Source organism: Phyllostomus discolor, chromosome 6, assembly GCF_004126475.2.
Source record: "Phyllostomus discolor isolate MPI-MPIP mPhyDis1 chromosome 6, mPhyDis1.pri.v3, whole genome shotgun sequence".
NCBI lineage: Eukaryota > Metazoa > Chordata > Mammalia > Chiroptera > Phyllostomidae > Phyllostomus > Phyllostomus discolor.
In genome coordinates this window covers 145,520,693-145,540,360 of record NC_040908.2, presented here as the reverse complement: position 1 = coordinate 145,540,360, position 19,668 = coordinate 145,520,693, and the positions used below count along the sequence as shown (strand labels likewise).

The window sequence follows — 19,668 nt, the reverse complement described above, 5'->3', positions numbered from 1 at the left end:
AGTGAGTTTTGGAATTCCTCTGGCTTTAAACCTAAGCTTTCCAGTGTGACCACTGAGGCTTCCTAAAGGAAGTTTCCGGTTCCTTGGGCCCTAAGTCCTCCAGGGCTCAACGTCCGACCGTCTCTGGCTCACCCTTGTGTATGGTGCGCATTTGTGCTGAGGCTTGTTTTGTTGGTTCTGGTTTATTTTGTTGGTTGTCCTCTCTCAAGTCCCTTTTATACATAACTGTCCTTCCCACCCTCTCCCCATCCTGTGTTCTCCTCTCTTGACTGGTTGGAGATAGCAGGTCAGTTGGGCAGCAGAAATTCCCAGAGTCTGGGTTTGGCAGATTGCCTCCTCGTACGGCCTTTTAACTCTGGGCCTCCGTCTGTCTCCTGTGTTTTCTATGTGCAGGCAGGTAGATCGAGAGGCTCAGTTAGATTTGGGTCTTTTTGTTTTTTGGCAAGAGTAATTGACCAGTGGTGGTGTGTTTGGCCTTATTTCAAAGCGCAATTTCTTAACGTGGCTTTCCATTGCTCATGTCCCTCCAAAGGCAAAGCAGCACATTATACAGGTGTGACAGTTCTCCAGGCTTGCAGCGAAGTGTATTTCCAACGCCAAAAGGAATCAGGCACTTAAGTGTCTCATGTATGAGCCTCACTATCAAGAATAGAGAGAAAAGAGGGGTTGATGGGTAAATTCCTTTTTAAAATTATTTTGAGACACAAGAGTTTGAAGTTGTCCCAGGCGCTTCTCTTCCATTTGATATACTCTGCAGGGATGAGAAGACAGAGATGAGGATGGGGTTCCCCCCCTGGGCTAACGACAAAGGGTGGAAAGAGAAATGACAGGCCAAAGTTTTTCCTTTTTGAATATTCATATCAAATGTTAATTGTTTTCAAATTGCTCTCTTTGCTCCCCCCCCCACCTTTTTTTCTACCTCTTCTGTTGATAAGGGATTTCAGGGAAGCTCTGGTTTTCCTCATCTGTAAAATCTCAATTCTTTTTTTATTAATCTTCTTGTGTCTGTGGAATATCAAAATTAATCATTTCTAAAGAAGCTACTCTTCAAACGTTGTTTTTTTCTGGGCCAAACCTCAATGTACAAGTTTTTAGCATGAAGGTGGCTCATAATTTGTGTTATATGAGGAACATTTTTCTCTTTTTGCAAACTTTCTCAGGACAAGTGATCATGTATTTTAAAGCTATCTAGTAAAAGCCTACTGTCTCAGGATACGTTTTTATGCATTGCAAAGCTGTTTAGGAAAATGTACAGTCCACACCCAGTGCCAGAAATGAAGTCAAGAGGAGTATGCATCTGCTTATTAGTTCATTTTCCCAGTTAGGTAGAAATAATTTTTTTAAAATAAAATTTGTGCTCAGTTTTGACTTCTCTATCACACATAAGCAGACCATTTCCATCAGTGCATCTCATACTGTCTTTTTTTAAAGATTTTATTCATTTATTTTTAGAGAGGGAAGGGAGGGAGAAAGAGAGAGAGAGAAACATCAATGTGCAGTTGCTGGGGGCCATGGCCTGCAACCCAGGCATGTGCCCTGACTGGGAATTGAACCTGCAACACTTTGGTTTGCAGCCTGAACTCAATCCACTGAGCTATGCCAGCCAGGGCTCATACTGTCTTTATACCAAGTACCTATTATGCCTCAGGACAGAAGATGAAGTGTACTGACACGTGGGTATTCTGAACTGGCCCCTCATTGCTCCCACTCTTATTCCACTTCCACTACATTTTTAAAAACTTCAACAGGCTTGGTTTCATTCACAGCCCTGGAGAAAAGAGTGGGGATCATTCAAATGTTTCCCAGGATGATAGACGTGATGGACGTGAGCCCAGGATGGGTTCCCTCACCAGAACTGCCCCCCTCTTTCTGAAGGAAGAAGAGCTGAGCTGGCCTGCATGCAAACCCCATCTCTCCACTTGCCATCTCACGGACTTTGCACAAATAATTCAGTCTCTCCTTAAACCCTGGTATTCTGTGCTGTGCAGTGGAGGAGAATACCAATGAGCAATGGTTAACATTTACTGAGGGCAGCCATGTACTGAGCTTTACCTACCTCATTTCATTCGATTCGAGGAGGGGAAGGGGCTGTTTTTCTAATTTTACACAAAGCTACAGCCAGGGGAAAGTGTCATTTGCCTCAGGTGTTTTATCTTAGTGACTCCTGGGGTTGTGCTGAGGATAAAAACTATGGATTTTATAGCTCTCAATCATCAGGCTTGTAAGAAGCATACAAGAAACAATTTTGGTGATTGTTGGCCACCTATCACATCTAATCATTGACCTGAGCATTTTGTTGGGATAAGGTTACTGATTGATATTAAACGTTTACTCCCCCATCTAGCTTACTTCTTTGATTTTCAAACTAATCTATTAAAATAGGTTATTAGCTTCACTTTACAGATGATGAGACTTCTCATCTCCGGAACTGTAAGAGAATAAATCTGTGTGTTTTAAGCCACTGAATTTGCAGTAATTTGTTACAGTAGCTGAAGGAAATGTTAATGCCCTTGAATGAACTGCATGGCACATACGGTTTCCTTTCTGTACCTTCCATGCCTAAACCTACCTTCGAGTGGGCCAGTGAAATTTAGAGGCAAACCACTGAAACTTAGAGGTAGACCCGTAGATGACAACTTCTAAATTTTGCTCTAATAGCGCTGGCCCTTCTGGCTGTTCCGGTATAGCATCCTCTTAAGCTTTCTAGGGTTTGGAAAGTTCTACTAGTCAGTTTTCAAAGAACCTGGCACATTCCCACCTCTAGTCTGTTGCCACGTGGGGTGAAACAACAGAATCGAGCTGGAATTTTCCAGTTTGCAGCTTCCACTTCACTGCCTAGCCTTAAAGCAGAAACTGCAAGCTGGTCGTCTCTAGGTGAGAGGATGTTTTGTATGACCCGACAATGAGTCTGTCAACTTTCCATCGTTTGCCAGAATTTAACACTCAGGTGCTCTTATCTGAAATTCCAGACTTCTGACTTTTCTTGGAGAATGGAAAGACCTGAAAATGCTGGGTTCATGATCATTGACAGGACCTGGCTGGTACAGTGGAGTCCTGGTTACCTCCTCTGGATGGGACGTGGGGTGGCCGAGGTGACTGTCCTCGCCAGTTCAATTTCGTCTTGCTCTCCAGGGTCACTGTCACTTCTGTTTCTCATCTGCTTGCCCCCAGTAGGCTCATCTGAGTGTGTGGCTCTGCTTTAAAGAAAAAAAAGGACCAAATGCATTTTCTGACCAGTTTAACAAAGACATAAAATAATTTTGCCCCTTGGCCAATAGTCTGGAAATTCATGGAGAATATGAGAGGTGACAAGAGCATTAAGACAGGTAAATGTCTTAGTTTTCAGGTAGAAAACAACAATGACAACGACAACAGTGAATCCTGGAAAGCACAGAGCTGTGAGGTTAGCTTGAATTCTTGGGAAAGTTATTAAGCCAGACCTTTGGGAGCTTGTAGGAAAGAAAATGATGGTTAGGAACTAAAGTGTGTTAACCACACACAAGGCAGTGTTCAGGTCCGTGTCTTTTTTGTGGTGGAATTACTGGTCTCATGGTGGAAAGCCACTAGTATAGTGGGTCTTTATTGCCAAAAGACATTTGATAGTTCCTTTGATGTCCCAGTGGGAAAGATAGGGAATTATGCGCCAAACAAGTCATTGGATGAATGACTTGTGCCTAGTTGAGCAACACAACCAAACGGGCTGTCTTACGTGTGTTTATCACGCTGCACGTGATTTTTAGTGCAGTGCCCTGTGGCGGGAGGGGAGCCGCAGTCACATCTCTCTGAGCTCCCTGGCCCGTGGCTTCACCTGCCGGCACCTGGCCCACTGGCTCTTCCCTGAACCACAGCTGCCCTCCTTCCCTCTCACTGCGAACCCCTGTGATCCCCCTGACGATGATCTTGGCCAAGGAGTCGTCAAATCCCTTTTCCCTGTCATTCCGCTGGTCAGGTGCCTTATCTGTCAAAGAGAAGCGTACTAGGCAACAAAATGGAAAGCCATGAAAACATTTTATAAAGCACCAATTCCTTATCCTAAGCAAGCCCAGCCTTCCTCAGGTTTGGATCATGTGCCTGGTTGTGCAGAGTGCTGGGGTTCCTGTACTTTCCTTCCCGTTATCTGGGTTACAGGTGGATCCAGTCACTACCTGTATTTGTATCTGAAGGGTGATTGGGGTCTCTCAGTTGCTTGGTCAGTGGGATTCACACTCTGCTCTAGAACCTTCTTTCTGGTGTCAGCTCCATGAATGATAACACCCTCGTCTCCGGGTTAAGATGAAATTTTATCCCACAACTGCCCAGGGCTCTGTGGTCCCTTTATTTGTCAGGTGCATGTTTGGCTCCAGAAATCTCTTCATTAGGTTGGTGGCTCCTTGCCCTTCTCAGAGGGCCTCATGGCTCCAGACCTCCAGAAATCCTGCCCTTGCTCTTATTTGATTCATTGTAGTAAGTGGCAGTTCTTAAGGCTGGTCTCTCCAGGGGTAAAGCTTGGCTTCACTTGACTGTCTAAGCTAGCAGCTGGGTCTTACCAGTGGCTGTTGTTCCAATGGCGGCCATCATCTGCCTGAGCCTCTCTGTCTCAGCTTAACTCCTGCTGATGGCTAATGCTCTGTTGGACTGGACCCCATGCAAGTGCCCAGGTTCTTTATGATGTCTTCCCTCCAGCTGCCCCTGGAGAATCCATCTAGAATCCTATCACTTCATGAATACCGGAGACCAAGTATACATACTGTAGATGCAGTAGCTCCCAGCAAAGCAGGGAGGCTCCTTTCCTCTTAGGAAAACACGGGAAAGCTGCTTTTCAAATGTAGAGGTAACATGAAACAGGAATGAAAGCAAATGTTTGGAAGCCAAGTCAAGAGTCAAAAAGATTTCAAGTTGAGAATGACTTGCTAAAAGAAATAGAGTGGAATTTATGTGTGTAGTCCTGAATTGCAGCTTAAAAAAATCGCGTCTTGCCCTGACCACTGTGGCTCAGTTGGTTGGGTGTCATCCTGCAAAGCAAAAGGTTGCAGGTTCGATTCCTGTGCAGGGCACATGCCTGGGTTGTGGGTTCGGGCCCTAGTGAGGGTGTGTGCAAGAGGCAGTTCGATCGATTGTTCCTGTCTCATATTGATGTTTTTCTCTCTCCCTTTCCCTCTCTAAAAAGTAAATAAATAAAATCTTAAAAAAAATCCTGTCTTCAGGCTCAAAGTAGGTGATAACTGCCTTCACTGCAGTTCATTCTGGGGTGGGGGCTGTAGTTGGAGATCTTATTTGACTGACAAAGACCACTGTGACCTCAGTGCTAAGAAGTGATGTGCTCTTAGGTGTGTAAATAGCAGTAACTGTCCAGATGGAGGGGGAAGCCCTGGGCACCCATGGGCCCAATGCATTGTGTTGTGTTTGACTTGCATACTGATTTTGGAAAATTTGGAATGGAACCCCTTTGGGTGAGGCATGTGCTCTCTAGTCTCGGGCACCGATGTTAGTCACTTCCCTGACTCTAAAGGCTTTTGTGCTTGTGGATGGTTCTCTCTCCCCACTCCTTTATAGATGCAATCTTCTGGGGCCTAGGAATCCATCCTAAGCCCACACTTTGAGAGGCACTTAATAAAATGAAGAGGATCAAGAAGAGGAGGACCCAGCTAGTAAAGGACTTTGGATACCAGTTCTTGTAATAGTGGAGAGAACCACAGTTCTGTAGCCCGGAGAGCTGTCTTCAAATACCTGAAGGATTGTCATGTGCAAGAGGAGTTAGATTCAGTCCACCTTGTGGGACATTTATGGACTATGCACCTTTTATTTCAGTCACTAAAGTGAGAGGATACGTAAAGGAGCAAGTTGGTCTCTGTCCTCAAGGCCAAGTTTACCATAGAGCAGAAGAGATAACACAGAGATGGCTGTAAAATGGTAATACTCATTCTGTGGTTCTTCAAAAGCCAGAAACGAGAAGGCCAATTTCAGCTTGGTTGAGAAAGGCTTCTCCTAACAACAGAAACTTTCCTCAAGCAGACTGGGCTGCTTTAACAACCTGTGACCAGTCATACTGTTCAACTGTTGGGGATGAGCTAGAGGAACTTTGAATGGCGGTTGGAGTAGATGACCTTTTCACCTTTATCCGTGTATGGTTCCAAGACCACAGACTTGATTTCCTTTCCTTATCTGGGGAGAGTCGTCACTGAGCCCACGGGCTGTACTCGGCGTCCTGTGCAGACCACACAGGAAAGTGTTGGGCTGCCGGGTTTCCACAGTGTGGAACTGCATTGTGTGCTTGTCCTCTGTAGACTCGAGAGCCAGTAGGCAGGGCCCAGCTCTCTTTCTAATTCATGGACCCGGTGAAAGAGTCCAGTGGCATATTTGGCGGCTGCACTCTTGTTGCTGGTTGCTGCTTTTGTCTGTTGGCTTGCATCTGGCTGGGAGGCTCCTGTCATTCCTTTCGAGTGTCACAATGCTTCATTTCCCGGGACAAGTATCCTGAGTAATGTCTATGTCCCGTGCCCCCTACCCTCCAGAAACCCAGAAACATCCAGAGACCAGCTGCCAAGACAGGATATTCCTAACTCTCTTCCTTTGATGGCAGAACTTGAAGATATTTCTTCTGCTGTATCCTAGAGACCCTCCGGCCCTAGAAAATCTGTAAGTCATGCGTGGGCTGCACACAGAAGGCTAAAGCAAGCAAAGGCAGCATCTCTTCACAGCCTTGGAGGCAAAATCTTCTGGCCGCAGCATTCTTGTCCTGTCCTCCTCCTACTGCCCCATCACCATTGTCATCAACTCTCACTTCCCCAACTGTCTGCGTAATTGTAAGGAACGCAGACACGACCTCTTTTTCTTGGCAAGCACGTTTGAAGCTTCAGAAAGGCAGATACTATCTGGGTTTGGCATGTCTCTCCAGTGTTTGCGCAGTTGACCCTGGTTCAGCTCTTTGAGGCATTTCCCTCCAGATATGTCAAAAATCACCTGGAAGATGTATAAACAAGGTGTGTGTAGCAGGTCAGGGGGCGCTAACTGCCGCGCACCTCCCCAGGCTTCTGTCACCGCTCTGTGCAGAGGAGACAGACGGTCCTTTCTCAGAAGTAGCCAGAATGAGTGTGAAACCCTACAGCTGCTGTGGCCGCGGGGCGTGTGGACACATCAGTCGTCCTGGCAGACACTCTTCCCTCTCGGGAATTCCTTCCCCTGGGTGAGTGACAGCTGAGCTGGCCCCAGGCTTTCCCCACAGCTTCAGCTGGAGTGGGCTCATCAGCCCAGCTACCTGCTCCTGCACCTGGAGCCCTGGAACCTCTAGAGTAACAGCCAGAGGGTGGAGGTTCTCAGCCCCGATAGCCATTAATTGCACCTGGAGGCTTAACCACATGCTGGTCTGTGGACCCCGTTCCCCAGAGGTAACTTTCTAAAAGCAGCTTTACAAGTATAGTTCACTCATTTGGAGTATATAATTCAACAGTCCTGGTATAGTCAGAGTTGCCCGACTGTTACCATAGGTTGGGAGCATTTTGAGCGGTCACTCTGCACTTCTCTCCAGCTTCCCCAGCCCTGGGCAGCCAACCAGGGATCTGCTTCCTGCCTATAATTATGCCTGTTTTGGACATTTCGTATACATGGAATCACACAGTAGGTGGTCCTCTGTGATCGACCTCTTTTACTTAGTATAATGTTTTCAAGGTTTGTCTACATTATCATGTATCAGTATTTCATTCCTTTTTATAGCGAAATAATATTCCACCTTATGAATATACACTCTAGCTTGTTTCCCCACCCCGCATCAGCGGGCGGGCATTTAGGTGGACTCCACTTGTCGGCTGGGGGCGTTAAGTGCTGCTCATAAATGAAGCGCACAAGTTTCTGTGTAAACACATGATTCATTTCTCCTGGGGATACACCTAGAAGTGGACTGCTGGGTCACATGGTAACTTTATGTGTAACCTTTTGAGGAACTGCCAGGCCTTTTCCAAAGCAGCTGCACCATTTCACAGAGGAATTTCATAAACGCTCTCCATGGTGATTCTAGATGTGAGTATAATGTGCTGCCCATGTGGAATAAAAGCCCTTACTCTGCCTCATTTGGAAGTAAAGACACTGCAGAACAGATAGCAGCTTTTTCCCGAAGGAGAGAATACTTTTGGAACAGAATACGCACACTTTCCAAGTGGTTATTTTCAACATTCCGTATCCGTCGGCCCTCACTAGGAGTCCAAGGTTAGCCTGAGCCTCAACTCGGGGACTGGTCAGTCTAGTGCTGGGGGAGATTATCCAGTGTCCATCTTTGGCAGGGGCTGGCTGCAAAGAGTTAAGTTGATCTGGAAAGCTGATCTGAAGGTTACGCAGAGCAGGGCCACAGATGTGTAACCACTTCTGAGGATGTAACATCTCTTCTTGTGTCATCACTTTCTGGGTGCTCTCTGGTAAAAACTGAGTCATGAGGTGCTGACAAACATCCATCGCACTTGATGTGAACTTGAGGCATCTGCTCATTCCTGAGATATTTGCAGCTGTCAGCCCTGCCATCCAGACGGTAAACAACGTGCTGGGGATGAACTCCTGCCACTGGGACTCCCCCCGCTTGTCTGAGTGTCTGAGAGAGGCACAGACCCAGACGGCGCAGCGTGTCTGCGAGGATCTGAGCTCCAGGGAGTGCTGTGTGGTGGCGAGGCCAGGACTGAGCGGCCCCGCCCTGCATAACACCCTGCTTCCAAAGTAGCCCCAGTGGAGGGAGGCCAAAATCAGCTGTCGTCCTGGGAGCTTTTAAAAACATTCCCGCTGCTGCAGATGCCCATTTTCAAGTGGTGCCTGTGGACCCACCTGAGCCTCGTTCTCTCTTCTTCGTGTTTGCAGCCACGGCACAGGGTATGAGAGCGATAACCACACCACGCCCATTCTGTGTGGGGCCCAGTACAGGATACACACCCACGGCGTCTTCAGGGGCATTCAGGTGAGTACCTGGGGTCCAGCTGGAAGTGAACTTCCCTGCCTCTTTCCCTTCTCCACACCCTTTCACTTCCATGCTGATGGCTGTTGGACCCTAGCAAGTCTGTTCCTCACTGTATGCTCCTGTGACAGTAGGGACCCCTCCTTTTCCATGGGGACGGGTAGGGCAGCCTCCTCCTGTCTGGAGGCCAGTGTGGAGGGGGCTGCCTCTCTGGCTTAGGCCAAGATGCTTCCTGCAGAATCCCCCCTTCCTTTTTTTCATGGTTTAATTTGCCTTTTCCATGGTGGGCTGCACAGCTCTTATATTTTGGGCAAACTGGGCTTACTCTTAACTTCTAAGAAGACTTGGTCTGCATTGTAAAGCACCCAGAGGTGGACTCTATCTTGCCAAGTGTTGCTATAATATTAATAATAACAACTGCCTATGGCTAGACACTTCTTTATACGCCAGGCATTGTGCTAAGTTTTATACATGGACTTAAAAAAATAGACTTAATTTTTTAAGGCAATGTTGGGTTTAAGGAAAAAAAACTGTGCAGAAAGTAAAGAGCATTCCAGTAACCAACCCCTCCACCTGCCACGATTAGCATCTTGCTTTGGTATGCATATTTGTTAAGATGAATAAGCCAATAGTGACCCATTATTGTTAACTAAAGCCCATAGTTTACATTAGGATTCACTTTCTGTGTTGTGTAGTTCTGTGGGTTTTGTTAAATGCAAACCCCCATGTACCTACCATTAGACTATCATACAGAATAGTTTCACTGCCTAAAAATGTCCTGTGCTCCCCCTCTTCATCCCTCCCCCTCTCTCTTCTTCCCCTGCCCCCACAACTGGTGATGTTTTTATTGTCTGTATCATTTTGCCTTTCTCCAGAGTGCCATGTAGTCGGAATCACACTGTGCGTAGCCTGTGTGGCTCCTTTCACTTCGTAGTATGCATTTAAGCTTCTCCCATGCCTGCACATTGACTCTCCCGCCCCATTTAACCCTGAGCACACCTTTATGAGGTAGGTACTATTATTAGCTCCGTTTTATAAATGAGGAAACTGAAGTCTGGAGAAGACAAGTGACTTGTCCGAAACCACATCTCTGTAAGAGGTGGAGCAGAGACTTGCAACACATCTGGTCTGACTCCAGAAGCCCTGGTTTTAAGCACCATGTTACACTGCCTCACAGGGAGACGGAAGGCTGCGAGCAGTTTGGGGGAGGAGGGAGTCTCCAAGGAGAGTGCAGAAAGTGAAGTGAAAAGGTAAACCTTTTAGAGAATCAGGGGGACTCGGCGAAGGTCACCTCTGAAGAGCCCCCTTTGGCGGTCAGGACCACATGCAGTTCCCAGGGGTTTGCATTGGTGACTTCTGCACGTGACTCCTGGCTGCAACATGAGTAACAGTGGTGATACTTTTCCAGACTAGTCAGTACCCTAGAAATCAGTTGTGTGTGGGCCAGGTCCCCACGTGACCTGTAGGGCAAGTAGCTCTGAGATGTTCTGATTCATATTTCCAGAAGCGTTCTGGTGATAGAACAGTGTGCTCCCTCACCCCAGGCCTTCCAGTGGTGGGAATAAAGGCAAGGGTCACAGAAATACAGAAATCTGATGGAAGTACAGAAAGAGTCATCCCATCTGTCCTCCAACAAATACCATCAGCCTCCTCCATCAGGACCACCGACAGCTCAATTTTGTGTCCTATCGCCATGTGCGTTGCATCTGGAGTGAATTACAGGAAATGAAAAAAAGTTCCTATGCCTTCCTTTCCACCAAGCCTCATTTGTCAGCCTCACTGTCACGGCCTCTGATTGGCTCCAGCCCAGTCCTTTTCTCCCGAAGCACACCAATCCAATACAGTGGCTCACCATTGAGATTTATATCACCATTTGCCTCGGGACACTATGGCTTACCAATATCCTAGTTACCTGTCACTGCAGGACTCTTTCTGCAGAATGGGAGACCTCACAGTGCCAGGCTGTGTGAAAGAGAAAGTAGAACACAGGCACTGGGGGTGGTGTGGCAAATGCCCAGGGCAGAGAATGGGTGAGTTCAGAAGTATTTCCAGATCTTAAAACACAGAAGTGCTCTTTGGCCTCGACTTGCACATCTATAAGAATGAGGAGGATTCAGCCGCCCCTCCGGCACCTGCGCTGCTCCAGTCTGTGACTTATTTTGGAGAGTCACAGAGATCTGGAGAGCAGGAAGGGGAGCTTGCCTCATCTGTTTCCTCTAGCTCTTTGCCACGAAGGACTGACCGTACACATACTCACGCTCACCAGGTAAAGGGGGGCAGCGGAATGCCCTGTGGAGGATGTGGACAGTGCGTGGAAGGCAGGCCCAGTGCTTTCTGGTGCTGTTATTAAAGGGCTGCACTGGCTACATGGGGCCCCTGGGGCATTCAGCTCCCCTTCACTGACAGAAACCCCCAAACTCATGGGCACCTTCTTTACTCACACGTGGAAAGTCTGGCTAGTTTGAGGTTCATCTAGTATCCCGCATGTCTCTTCTCATAAGGACTTCCCTACCCACTTCAGAGTGGGGCGCCAGTCATGTGGCCAGGTCTCTGAGTGGGAGGGAATGGAGTAGAACCTGGGTCTTCGGACTCCCAAACCTCACTGCATCAAGTGCAGAAGTGGAGAGACAGGATAGACTGGGAGCTCTTCCGGTCACTAGCATTTCCTTTCCAGATACTCTGGATCAGCGACCCTAGACAGACTTTAAGTACCGGTTCTGGTTGACCCGCAGTGATGACATTAGAGCACTGCATCGTAGAACGTCCTGATCTGTCACCCATTAGTGGTGCCTGCTGTGGGCATGTGGTGTGTGGAGGGGATGGTTTGAGGCCTCGTATCTGCCATTCCTTCCTTGGCTGTATGCCAATGCTCCCTTTCTCTTGGACCGATGTGCATGTTCACGTGTGACTTAAAGCCTCTGTTTCTCTTACACTCTGCTTACAGGACGTGCGGCGTGTGCCTGGAGTAGCCCCGACGCTTGTCCGGTCAGCCTCTGAGACCAGTGAGAAACGCCCCTTCATGTGTGCTTACCCGGGCTGCAATAAGAGATATTTTAAGCTGTCTCACTTACAGATGCACAGCCGGAAGCACACTGGTGAGTGTGTCCGCCGCCCAGCCCTGGTTCCCGTGGCCTTTGGGCCGGGGTGACTCCGGAGCTCTGGCTCCTGGTTCTCACACTGCCAAGGACACAGGAGATTCCAGGGATGGAAAGCAGGCATTTCTTTGAAAGTTCTGGCATACGTGATAGAAAAAGGCTGCATCCTGATTGTCCACGAGTTAATAAAGAAGTCAGTAAACCCCAGGAAGGACAGAGCAGAGTGGTGGGAAGAGAACTGCGCAGAATTAAAGAGCCTTGTGTTTCAATCCTGGTTTCATCACCGAGTGCGGAGACCTAGAGCGAGTTCTAACCTCTCTTTGAACTTCCTTTGCTCAATGTGGAAAATAGAGATGATGGTGCCTACCGCACACAATGGTTAAGACTAGATGAAAATGTAATATCAAATTGAATGAAAGGACTGTGAAGCACCTAGTGCAGTGCCCTATGTCAATAGGTCTGAATAAATGATAGCGTTACTGTTAGAATACTATTAGCATCTCTAAAGAGAGAGGAAGTAGCCTGCGAGTTTGGTAATCCGACGGTTTGGAGAACTTGATGGGCAAGGTTATCCTAAGATTAGGAAGAGATGGTCCAAAGAAAAACTTAACTGCTTGGGTTAATAATAACCAACCAGTTGAGAATGAGAAAATGGATTATATTTAATTTTTATTCTTAATCTTAAAAAAAAGACAGTGATTTTTGATGATGTGGATTTTCCCACAGGCCAGTGGGTCTGCCTCTGGGAAAAAGGGCTGACCGTGTCTGGTTGTTGGCCACCTTGAACATGAACGGCCATTTCACAGGTGTTTGCCCTTGGCCAGTGGGCACTAGATGGGGGTGAGGAGGGGTCTCCCCTGCAGGGAAACAGCGGGAAGTGCAGGCTTTCCCACAGGGCATCGGGGCCATTCTTTTCACAATGGAAGGACGGCTTTGTGGCGATGATCACCATTGTTATTTTACCGTCACTGCTGGCATTGCTTCGGGGACCTTGGAGAAGAAAGTGACCTGCATTCAGATCTCTAGACCGTTGGACCTTGCTAAGTGGTTGCATCTGGAGGAGCAGTTCTGGCATAGACCCGAATTTGCACTCGGTAGGCCCTGTGCTTTCAGGCTGGAGAGGAGCAATCTGGTGGCCTGTTCTATTTTTACATATTTCCCTGAATGGGATCACTTGGAAAGTAAATGATAAGGTCATGAGGGAAAGGCTAAAGTAAAATTCTGCCTGGGAAAATGTGAGGGAATAGCATACATTGAAGGCAATATAGTTGTAAAAACTTCTAACGGGAAAGAGACACGGACAAGAATGGAGGTTAGATGTCTGTGTGAAGGGAAGACAACAGATGAGATAGCCAAGACCACCAGGCCTGCTGGTGCATCCAAGAAGCTCTTCTTGCAGAAGATGAGGAAGGCAGGCTGATATATAATAACCCTGTGGCCCCTCTCTTGAAAGAGTACAGCTTAAAAATTTATTTATTTTTTTAAAGATTTTATTTATTTATTTTTAGAAAGGGAAGGGAGGGAGAAAGAGAGAGAGAGAGAGAAACATCAATGTGTGGTTGCTGGGGGTCATGGCCTGCAACCCAGGCATGTGCCCTGACTGGGAATCGAACCTGCGACACTTTGGTTCGCAGCCCACGCTCAATCCACTGAACTATGCCAGCCAGGGCTAAAAAAATTTATTTATAATTACAGTGCAGACTATTAAGTGATTTTATATTAAATGCTTTCTATGTCCCAGGCTCTCTCCATGCGTTATTACACTTAATCCTCACACATGAAGCGATGATCAGGTGAGTAGGTGCAGCCCAAGCAGGACTTGAACTCATGCCTTTCAACTCCCAAGTCACCAGCCCCCTTCTCAAAGAGCGAATGGTCTGTTTTGGAGCCAGGATGTACACCAACGAAAAGGGACCAAGAGAGTAAATGATAATGTACGAAGCCGGAGGCTGGAGGAGTTGGGAAGAATTGTTCGGAGTATCAGTTTGAGCTGGTGTCAAGGTTTCTTGGAGGAGGAAGGGTTTCTTGGAGGACCATCGGGGTTGATAAGATTGGGCAGAGGAAGGAAAACAGGAGCAGAAGCAGGCAGGCAGGGAAGAGAAATGAGGCCACATAGGGGTGGTGTCCTCTCCAGGTCGCAGAGGCAGAGCGTAAGTCCCTGGGCTGGATACAAGTGGCAAGTCCAGGAGAGGCCCCTGCCCTTGGATTTTCCAGCCTGTGGAAGAAGGTAGACCTGGACACAACCCACCACGTCAGACATTCTGCAATCAGTGCTGTCACGAGGGAAGGAAGGGCTTTCACGTGAACATGAGCTTCCAGGAAGACATTTGTGAGGAACACACAGCAGACTTTTTGCTGGGTAGGAACGTGGAGATAGCGACGGAGGGTGTTTAGTGCGAGCAAAGTGCAAGGCAGGGATTTCGGGAATGGTGAGCTCTGGCGTAGCAGGAGTACAGATTCATCGGGGAAACAGAGGAGGCTCTGCAGTTGGAGAGGTAACTAGGGACTGCCCTGCAACGGAAAGACCCTGCTGAGCCCGGGGTGGCTTGCTCTCCATCCCAGAATGCCGGTGACTCAGAATTCTCATAAGAAGGTGGAAAGGCCCGAGGTCGCGTAGTGCAGTCCTGGGGCTCAGTTCCCAGTGTTTGGCTGAACTTTCTCAGGCGAGGACAGGGTGGGGCTTCTTCACTCTGACGGAGGAGGTTGTGCAATCCCACTACTGGCTTCTCTCTGATAAAGGGACAGCAGAAACTTTCTGAATGCTTTGACCCTCGTTTAACTTGAGCGTCTCACGATCATGGAGCCTTTTATGCCTGAGTCAGGAATGAGGAGATGGTGGCAGAGAGCACCAAACCTTCAGGCCGTAAAATATAAAACACCCATGTCGTGGGGCCAGCTCCAAGGCGCATCTGTCCCAGAATTCTGCCTCCGACTCAGTCGAGGAATTAAGGCTTCTTCGGTTTATTCTTTATCTGACTATTCTCTGCCAGTGATTTTTGAGCCTGGCTTCTGTGCTAGGTACTGGGCTAAGCCCTTTATGCGGATGGTCTGGTTTAATCAGTTTATAAATCCTCGGAAGTTGTCAGATCATTGGCTCCATTTCACGATAAGGAAACTGCACCTCACCCAGCACTTAAAGTGGCAGAGCTGGATGTGACCCCCGTGTCAGGCTCCAGAACCTGAGTTTCTGTTCACTTTGAACTGGGATGGGAGGGACCATCCTCATTCACCTAACCCGCCCCCCCCCCCCAACCCACACCCGCTGTCCACAAGCCCATGTGCAGGCAGGCCTTCAACCGCACGCTGCAGTTGGCAAGTCCACCCTGACATGCTCCACTCCAGTCCCCAGAGGAGAGGTTGCCTTTCAGGAGATCTCCACTTCCAGTGTCATTTTCAAATGGAGTATGTGTCTTCCTCCAAGGTGAGAAACCATACCAGTGTGACTTCAAGGACTGTGAGCGAAGGTTTTCTCGTTCAGACCAGCTCAAAAGACACCAAAGGAGACACACAGGTTTGTAGGTTCACTTCTCGTTGCTGGCAGTGTGTTCCCTTGGGTTACGGCTGATTTTGTGCTTTCCTGTGTTGCTAAATATGGATGTGAGAGGGTCAGCCATTTGTTTCATTTTTTTCAGTTTTTCCCCCCCAATCTCTGGGGATTTTTTCTTCTCTTAAACAAAAAAAGAAAGAAAGAAAAAGAAGCATCTCACATTTATCATGCAAACCACGGAACAACAAGATCCCACTAGCAACTTGCTGATGAGACACTGAGCATCAGTAAACACCAGAGGTGGTGGGGATCAGAATTCCATTTGTAGCGTGCAATTCTCTTTTTCAGTCTTGGACACAGCTGAGACCTCGGTCAGAAGCTGGACAGCTGTGGTTAAGGAATAATTGTTTCCAAGACCAGAAGCAGGTCTTCCGGGGTTATGCACAGGACCCCAGGTGGTTGGTGCTGGGCCTGGGGGAAATCTGAGGGTGAGGCAGGCGCTGCAGGTGTGGCTGGCTCCGGCTGCTGGGAAGCAGGCCTCTCGGGCCTCGTTGCGCCCCCGCGTGGCCAGGGCTGCGGCTAGACCTTCTCTGTCCGTTTAGGTGTGAAACCCTTCCAGTGTAAAACTTGTCAGCGAAAGTTCTCCCGGTCTGACCACCTGAAGACCCACACCAGGACTCATACAGGTAAAACAAGTGCGTAAACTTTTCTTCACATTTATTTTTCATTATTTTTTTATAATTACCGTTGAACGAAGTTGTATTTGATGAGGGAGACTGGAAAAGAGTAGTGTAAAAGGGTTCTCAGCAGGGTTAGACTGAGATGAGAGAAAGAACGGTATGTGGTTATCTTTAAATAAGAACATTGTTTAAGAAAGGACAGGGGGGTGGATGCAGAGCAGAAGGGAGATGTCGGAAGAACCCTTTTCATGAGCGTCCAGAGCGAAAGCGAAGAGATAAGTTAGGTCCCTCCTGTTCCCAGTTCATTGCATCATATTTTTATCACCCAGCTTGATAGGATAATCAACCTTACAGAAGAACAGCAGAAATTCTAACCAGCCAAAATGTAGCAAGCTAAACATTTGTCCTCCTGAAAGTTCACGTTTCACCTCACTGTGTTCAGAGGCTGGAATCCTTTCGCTGCTAAAACTTAATGCTCCCGGAGCCGTCACGCTGTGTGCCCGCCTGACGTCGGCATGTGGCTGTTATTTCGTTTACGCTAGTATCGAGAGGGGAATAGTGCATTTAAGGTTTTTGCTTCTCTACAAGGCTGGTGTGATTCATAATGCAAACAGCACCATCTTTGTTGCGTGTTCTATAGCTTTGGAAGGAGAAGCAATGCCTAGGCTATCTTTATCTCTACACCAGTCTCGTAAGAAGAGGAGGGCTGGTGTGATTTATCCCCATTTTATAGATGAGGGGATGGAGGCACATAGCACTTTAGTGGCTCATGTAAAGTCTCAAAGCCAGTAAGTAGCAAACCCAGTTTTATCTGCTCCCAGCCCACTGTATCCCCACTGCCTTCTTTACTGGAGGAAGTTGTTGGGGTTTGGGGTTCACTGCCCAGCCTGGGGAGGAAAGAGAATTGAGAAGACAGCCCAGGTCGGCAGAGGTGAACACCGTTGGTAGGCGGAGGCGAGCGAAGACAGTGAGGGACAGGGCTGGACATGGACACAACTTGGGCAGCATGGCTGGAGGCGGGGGCCGGGCAGCAGGGGCCAGTCAGGCAGAGCAGAGGAACAGCGGTGGGAGGTGACAGGCACAGCATTGTGAGCACCCGGCTTCTCGACCCAAACAGGCCGCACCTGTAGATAGAGTCAAGGCATCTGTGCCCTGGAGTTGGTGGGATGGGCATGTCTTTGGCCCGCCTCAGGTGCTTTGGTGTTGTTTCTTTGCCTTAGTCCCGAGCTCATAATCTAGATGGGAAGGGTTTCCATTCCTTGTACTCCGACCCCCTTCCCTGCCCATGCCTGCATGTGTGCGAAGGGACCCGTGTTACACGCAGACTGTTGAATGCTGTGCTTGACTGCCCCATGCCCCCAGGTTCTGACCCTGGGCTGGCACCTCCCCTGGGACATGTCTCCGTGCTTGTCCTGCCCAGGAGTTCTCAGAAAAGACACAGTGGGACCAGCGATACCAGAGATCTCCCAGGTGGCTTCTGTGGCATTTGTACGTAGCACGAAGTCACAGTGCTATGCCCATTACAGCTGGGCCCAGGAGGTGGGAGACGCTAAGTGTGTGGGCTTTGAAATGACACTGACCTGGATTTGAGTCTTACCTGGGCCTGCCCTCCCCGGGGTCTACCTCATGTGTAGAGTGGGGGAAACAGTGCTCCCCTCACAGAGGTGTTCTGTGCGGTTCACGAGGCCAGGCGTATACATACGATGCCCAGCACAAGGCACTTGATAAATGCTACTTCTCTTCCCTGTACAGAATGTGGCGTGAAAAGAACTTCTGAAGGCGCCTTAGATGGAAACCTCGATCTTTTGGCAAGCTTGTTAAAAACCCTCAAGACTATGCCTGAACTAGAATTTTTGTGTGATAGGAATTATGCTCTGAGTGACACTTGGAGGAAAAAGACGCAAATACCACGCACACTAGTGTCAGTGACTTGTTTAAAACCACTCAGCCTGTCCAGGACCCTGTGCAGACAGGGACGGTGAAGCTGCCGTCACAGCTCCACCACTGGGTGGCGGTTGGTCAGCAATATCCGGGGGGATGGTCCCGAGACCCTTGCAGCCCCCTTAACCTCAGGTCCCTACTTGGACAGCAGAGGGAAAACATGTACACAGTTCACGAAACAGGCTAACAGGAGAGGCTGAAACAAAGTTTTCCCCCCACGATCAAATAGGAATTACCTAGACATTCCCATTCACAGTCTCCTGTCTCCCAAGTCTTTTGACTTAATCATATTTTATAATGTTTGAATAGTACTTTTATCCATGAGGCCTCCGCGGTATGGCTGTTTCAGAGCTGCCCCTGGGATGAGCCTGGTGTGTTAGCTCAGGGACAGAACCAGGGGGAGGCTGGAGCGGGTGCCTTGTGAGGACTTAACACGGGCTTTGGAGAGTGGCACTGGCCCCATCTCTCCCACTGCGAGCATCTGACTGGCGATTGTGTCCACAGGTGAAAAGCCCTTCAGCTGCCGGTGGCCCAGCTGTCAGAAAAAGTTCGCCCGGTCAGACGAGTTGGTCCGCCATCACAACATGCACCAGCGAAACATGACCAAGCTCCAGCTGGCACTCTGAGAGGTCCGACCCGGGGACAGCTCTGTGACCCAGGCTGGACACTGTGGGAAGAACTACTTTCCAATCTGACTTTAAGAGTCCTCCTCACTTGCCTCTCTCAGGAGGGAATGGCAGTTCATCTTCTTCATGCAGCTTCCCAGACAAGATGCGTGTACTACTGGATCCTACCGGCTCTGCCCAGAGAAGCTGGCCCCTGCTTTGCCAACTTGTCGTGGACTCCGAAGGCCCCGGAGAAGTGGCGGACGGCATCTGGTCCCTTAGACGCCTGCCGCTGTTTCGGTCTGGATTTTCCGGCGTAAGAAGAGCCACTGTTGATAATGTTCCCCCACCCTCTCCTTCTTTTTACGCTCATTTTCACTGGGAATGGGGTCGTTGTACCATTTTCCGTCATAGAATATTTATAGGCCAGGGCATGTGGATGTGTCTGCTAATGTAAACTTTGTCATGGTTTCCATTTACTAACAGCAACGGCAAGAAATAAATCAGAGGGCCGGGCCCTGGGGTGAGTCCCGTCCGGCAGCCCCGAGGTCAGGCAGGCTGTGCGCCACCAGGCAACTTTTAAAACTCGTGTGTGTCCAGCCGCTGAGAAAAGAATCAGACCAAACCAGTACCTCTGTAGAGACGTCTCAGAGAATCTTGCCACTCGGTTAGTTCAATGTTAACATGAGCACAAGGCTCTTAAGAAACTGTGCTTGGAGATCTGAGATTGTGGTTTGGTGTTTATTTTTGATGTTCTGAGTTGTAGCCATCTGCACCTTCAGAGATGTACATATCTCCTCACGGGAAGGAAATAGAATTCATTTTCGTCACCTGGGGTGCCCCTTAGAGTCCTTAGAGTGTACAGGCCACGCTGGTTATGTGGCTTCAAGGTGTAAAAATTAAAGCGACTCTAAAAGAAATAGGGGCTGATCCAGGATCTCCTCCGAGAAGA

General features: G+C 48.5%; 1 protein-coding gene across 4 annotated transcripts in view; it reads left to right on the top strand.

The window, feature by feature from the left end:
- The window catches only part of WT1 (WT1 transcription factor), a 48,257-nt gene extending 28,816 nt beyond the window's left edge, over positions 1 to 19,441 (top strand). For 3 of the 4 annotated variants that reach the window (XM_036029193.1, XM_036029196.1, XM_036029195.1), the window contains 5 exons: positions 8,815 to 8,911; positions 11,853 to 12,003; positions 15,425 to 15,514; positions 16,093 to 16,185; positions 18,616 to 19,441. In XM_036029193.1, the coding sequence (XP_035885086.1) occupies positions 8,815 to 8,911; positions 11,853 to 12,003; positions 15,425 to 15,514; positions 16,093 to 16,185; positions 18,616 to 18,737 (553 nt within the window). In that variant the 3' untranslated portion in view covers positions 18,738 to 19,441. The other variant, XM_036029194.1, reaches the window with a different exon arrangement.
- The last annotated feature ends 227 nt before the right edge of the window (positions 19,442 to 19,668 follow it).